Below are 6,000 nucleotides of genomic sequence, written 5' to 3' on the forward strand. Positions count from 1 at the left end.
CATCCCACTTCCTGCATTCACGTCTCAGCTGGGATGGGCTGTCCTTTCGCGCGGCTCTACGCGCGACCGTGGGCTCTCTATCTCCGGGCGAACACTCGGCCGAAAGAATTATCGAGTCGGCGGGCTCAGCTTCCCCGGCACTGCCGTACCCTTTTACTTGTCGAGGTCGCTTGACAATGCCACGCCCGCAAACTCACTTAGGACAAAACGCGAATTCTACGTGATTTTTCATGGTTTTTCGAAATTTAATCAACAACAATAATCAAGTTCGAATTCCTCGAATAAAAATGCTTGATAAACTACATATTAATTTATTTCCTATAATTTAATTTTGGGATTTGAGCTCGGATTGACGTTAGTACTCTTAGGTGCTTAGTAATTTCCGAAAATTAAGTTCTTTTCTTTCAACGAAAAATGTGGTAAGGATTGATCGTGACGGGTGCAAGTTCTTTTCGGTTCTACATGTATACGAAACACTGCGTACAAGTGGCTGAAACGACGCCGAGTTCGTGGTACTCTTGGTGACATTCTTCGCGTACGCCACGTAAAATTCGTCGGTGCGCGTGTTGCGCTCGAAGTAGCCGTTCGAGCGAGCAGCTGCGCTCTACTACTGCGCGCTTTGTCCGCGCACGGGAAAACTCGTCTGCCCGCGCGCTCGTGCGTACGGACCCCGGCTCCCATCGTTATTCATCTGGCTTTCTGCTTTCTTGCCTGCGTGCGCGCGCGTGTGTACGTATCCTCGAATTTTTTCTATGCTTCAGAGACTGTCGACAAGTTCAAAACTCTGTAAGAACGATTTTCGTGAAACATGACTGATAAGAACTCGGCTTCTTGTTATTTCGTTGCCCTCGGATAATCGGCATTTGTAATCATGTTTATTACTAGATGCAGCAGTCAACTGAGAACGCCAAAATTTCGACACTTACTTACGAGGGAAAATACGTGCAGTAATCAAGTTTGCTTTAAACTACAACATTATTTGTGACTAAATTTAAGCCGCTTTTAATTAAGATTTATCGCCGGCTGAATTTTATCAAACTTTATTTGGAACGCTAACTTTGAGTCACGTTGGATAATTGTTGAAATAATCATCATATCTAGGAAGAAAACAATTATACAATAAAACTCATTGGATAAGTAAATGCTCTGCAACGATGGTAATGTGTCATTTAGTCCAGACTGTCTAAGAGAATCACCAACAATAATTACAAGTAGAGATAAGCCTTAGAGAGAAAATGTGTACTATGCTGTTGAAAAAAAGTGTGGTATGTCAATGAGACGTAAAGAAATGCGCTAAAAACAATTAGCGAAACAATCAAAAAATGCTTTTTTTTACTTTTTGACAATAAACTTTTTATATACGTGGCCACATAATTTTTATCATTTTTAGCATTGAAATTGTGTTCACAATAATTCATCGAAGGTTAAAATAAAACTTTTACATAAAGTTATTGCAGGGTAATCATTGAAATAAGCTGTTTATTGATTAACTAATGGCTTTTGAAAATTACCAAATATTAATTGAAAATGCAATACAAACTATATGAAACATAGGTTCTGTAATGAAAGTAGGTTCTAAATTTCAATAAATATTATCACAAAGCCGTCAATTTTTGATGAATTTGTAAAAAAATGGAATCATTAAGTGCAAAAGGAGGCGTAGGATTTTGTTTGTTCGAACCATTGATTGTCTCTGCCAAAGTAAACAGAAAACAAATCTTTCAAAATATTTCAAAGATCGATGAACAATCTAGCAAGAATGTCTATGTTTTTGATCTTGATAGGGACTCTTTCTTCATCGAATCATTTGGACTAATGGATATACATTATTCTTCAAAAGTACGCCAACTATGTTGTCAACAATTTTTTGGAAAATTCTCACGTTATCTTTAATGACTAATCAGACGAAACTAGAAAAAACATATATCAAATCTGTAGAACGTACTCGACAGCAAAATATAAACTTATGTTACGATTATATGATTAATATCGATTCAACTCTATCTGTCACTTAAGATAAATTTTTATCACACGACGAAAACAAATAGCAGCTTATTCGTATAGTAAGCTAAGAGTTTGAAGTAGTTGAAAAAGATGCTGATGCATTGATAATTAATACGGCTATCGAACTTCGCACCAATAATAAGTAGCAGTTAGTAGTAGCATAGGAAGCAGCAGCTCCACAGCATTGTTTATATGGTTACTATCAAATACCAACATGGTTTGGAAATAAAAATAATGCAATAGATCGGGGTTGAAAAATGAAAGCCAATGGTTTAAAGCCAAATTTTACAAAATTTGGTATATGCGATGACACGATTAATGTACAGAATACTGACGAAATAGATTAAGTAATGAATCAAATTAATGATGTCTTCAATTAAAATCTGAACTCAGAGGTTCAACTGTTGAAATTAGTGGTGAAGACTATAATAAACTAGAAAGATTTACAAAAAAAAGAAGAAAAATTCCTTGAAGTGAAATAAGTAGTTAGTATACCTTGAAATATGACTAAAATATTGTATACAATTACGAGTTCTCTCAAGTACAAGTAGTTAAGATAATAATATACCATAAATAAATTGTTTTGGAAATCATAAATAAGAACTTTTGGATTTTTAATACATAATAAAAATACAAATAAAATAACCTTATTCAATTGAAACAATTTGTCTACCTATTTGTAATAAAAATTTATTTATTTACACTAGAAAGAAATTATTATGAAAGAAGATATTATGTCACTGAATAGTTGATCGTAAAATATTCAGTTAGTTATGTAAAATACGAAAATTATTTGAAAATTATTTATAATAATGACCAACAATAAGAAACGTTAAAATTACAATAGTAAATAATGATTTTTCATGAAAATTATTTACGCAAGAGTAAATATTTTGTTGAGCTCCAAAATATAAAAAAATTATAAATTTCTATGCATAAGTTACCTTGAAAATGCAAATTTTTGACTCATTTTAAATTTTAAGACACGCTACAACTTTTTCTCGTGCGCGTTATCAGCCTTCAAACTCACTCCTCCCACCACCGTACTACACACTGCGGTCCAGATCTGAGCAACGCTTTTATTTTTTTACAATGATTTTATGGAAGATATTTCTATGCTATGAACCTCAAGAATTTTTCAAAAAACTAAACTTTTTAAGAAACTATTATTTGAAACAGTGATACCAATTCCATCGCCTAATATTAATAATTAGAGGGAATATATCAATGATTTAAACAAACATACAATCCTAAGTTTGTTCCTATATACTTAGCGAGTCCACGTTTTTCGTAAATTCGTCAAAAATTTCTAGATTTATAATATTTTTGATTGAAATTTAGAAAATACATTACAACACACAGTTTAAATTACTTATGTAATTAATGTTTAGCATTTTGCAAAAGCTATGAACTAATCAACAAAAAGGTTATTTTTATAGATTTTGGACAATACTTGTATTGATAGCGTAGTATTGGTATGATTTTAACAAACGTTGCGAATCATTTTATAGGTAATTTTAGTGGCGAAAAATGGTAGAAGTTAAGTGACCTTACGTGTAAATATTCTTTGTCAAAATGTAAAAAAACGTTTATTTTACATTAAACTTTGTAACGCAGCCATTTCTTTTCGTCGGACGTATGTACTACTTTTTCTTCAACAGCATAGTACATACCTTTCCTTCAAAGCTTATATCTACTTACTATTATGATTGATTTACGACGTGGCTATTGTGCGAATACCTAAACTAATTCGTGATAACATGAACTCTTGTAGTAGTTTTCATGTTTGATCGATATATGAGGTTGTCACGCGTCGAACAATGTGTTCAAATCAGTATTCTGTACACTTGTTCTATCTAAAATCATCAGTGGACTTGAAGAGCTGTACTTTTGGTATCGATTATACAGAGCTCGTCATTAAATTGCTACTCTTAGAGACGCAACATTGAAGAATAAATTGCATTCCAAAGCACAAAATGTAATGACAGTGCCACTATGAGATATAACGAAAGGGAGAGAGTAAAAGAAGACAGCTGTTATAGTAGATCCAACGTGCTGTTTATATTACAACTACGAGCACATTGCCGCTCGATAACCTCAAAATGCTGGCTGTCGGGCGAACGGACGTATAGATTGATGGAGCCGGGACTTACCTGCATGCTGTCAGCGGAGATGATCTCGCCGCGGAATCTGCGGGCCAGCTCGATCCCCAGTCGCGACTTACCCGACCCAGTTGCACCCAAAATTACAAGGATCGGCACGCGCGACATATCCTGCACTATATATTGCTCGTTGCTCGGATCTCGCCATCACTAACTTTAGCGCATGCGTCGCTACGCTCGTTGCATTAAGTTGGTGTTCTCGTCTGGATGTAACTGTGGCACGCACAGTGCCTGCGTTTGAATGTATCTATTTAGATTTCGAACATAACGATTATACATAGAGACGATTTGGCGACAAGCAGTTTGCGCGCGAAATCCTTCATTATTTTCTAGTAGCGGTGTGGATTGCGCATAAAGATTATTGACTAATATACTTATTTCTCTATGAAATCTCGCGCGCGAAAAGAGATTTTAAACGTATAACCAATCTTGTATCCAAATAAGCAACCACTTAGTGATTCTGAGCCAAGAATTAAAGGTTGAATTTTCATCTCTTTCGGCCGATGCTCTACGAAACAAGTCTTACGTTTCTACTTTTAATACATCTACTCAGTTAATAATTTTCAAAAATAAAATGAAACCACTTTAGAAAGAAAACATTAATTTAACTGCTCGTACAATATTTTATTTTATTAAATGCAGACATACAATTATAATCACTGCCCTTGGTTAAATGATTATGGAAAAGATTGCTTTTTTTATATTGTTCAAAAATATTCTTTGACGAGCTACTCAATGTTCATTTATAGATTGTCTTATCTGTCGGTGCAAGATGTGATTTGCTCAACCTCAACTGACAATAAATAATCAAGCCCCACCATATAAAACTATTTTTAACGCTTCAGATACAACCTGTCTTTATTTTGAACCATTGTAAAATTTTAATGACGTGTTGAAAATTAACTTCGTAAACATGAATATATTTTCTTACTTTGTTATCTTGAGACTTAGGATCAACGTTGGTCTAGACAAATAAACTTTCTCGTGTGATTTTTACCTAATGGCCCACAGATATCTCCGCGATTACGCATTTTTTATTTCATATCTACTATTTGATTTACTTTTATTCACATAACGTCATCGTTATAATTGGAATATTAATTTATTAGAATGCTACGGGAGGAATCACAACGTAATCGTCAAGCGTGAGTATGAAAGAGAGTATGTGTAAACTCTGGTACTACTTTCTTTTACTGGTAGGTTCATGGCTTGATAAGAACTTGACTGTGCGTATACTGCGAATTCCATGTAGCAGTGGTAATCGCGCTCGTTCGGGCTCGATGACACGAGCATTTATCAAGTAGCTAACGCTAGATTAGTCGCGTTACATTGGCAGCTGCATGTCACGAATACTCGCACGGAAACTCTTCGTGAGTCATAGTCCTAGCGGTACTGACAATTTGAGTTTGTTTTATGAAGCGCTCGTAGTTTTACAGGATATTTTATCCGCTCGGAGTTTTTTGTCAATCTGTGAGCACCTTGGGACAAAATTTTCAAATGTCACCAGCGCTAGGACTATCAGCATCGCAGCTAACGCAACTTGGCCCGTTCTTTGCACGAATAATAATCTTATCAGCTGTGCGCGTGCACGATTGACCGAAATTCTTCTCCGTCAAGTTGCACTCGCCTCCCAATACGAGACTCCGATAAAAGCCACAATTAGAATAGCCTCGCGAGAACTGGATGAGATGAAATTACTTTTTATCACTTTTCTCACCCCACCTCGATATAATAGTAGATAAGAAGATGAAAAAAAAGTGAAAGTAATATTATTAATAAAATTTAGCAGAATCACATTGTTAAATATACGCGTTGTAAGCTAATTATGTGACAT

General features: G+C 35.1%; 1 protein-coding gene across 1 annotated transcript in view; it reads right to left on the reverse strand.

Annotated features, from left to right (window-relative positions):
- Nucleotides 1-4,297, reverse strand: part of LOC131671662 (tRNA dimethylallyltransferase) — a 47,269-nt gene extending 42,972 nt beyond the window's left edge. Inside the window, exon 1 of the mRNA XM_058948271.1 lies at nucleotides 4,158-4,297. Within this exon, the coding sequence (XP_058804254.1) occupies nucleotides 4,158-4,274 (117 nt within the window). The 5' untranslated portion in view covers nucleotides 4,275-4,297. The remainder of the gene's footprint in view (nucleotides 1-4,157) is intronic.
- Nucleotides 4,298-6,000: the final 1,703 nt, after the last annotated feature.

This window comes from Phymastichus coffea, unplaced genomic scaffold (assembly GCF_024137745.1).
Source record: "Phymastichus coffea isolate CEN01 unplaced genomic scaffold, Cenicafe_Pcof_1.1 PCOF00132, whole genome shotgun sequence".
Taxonomy (NCBI): Eukaryota; Metazoa; Arthropoda; class Insecta; order Hymenoptera; family Eulophidae; genus Phymastichus; species Phymastichus coffea.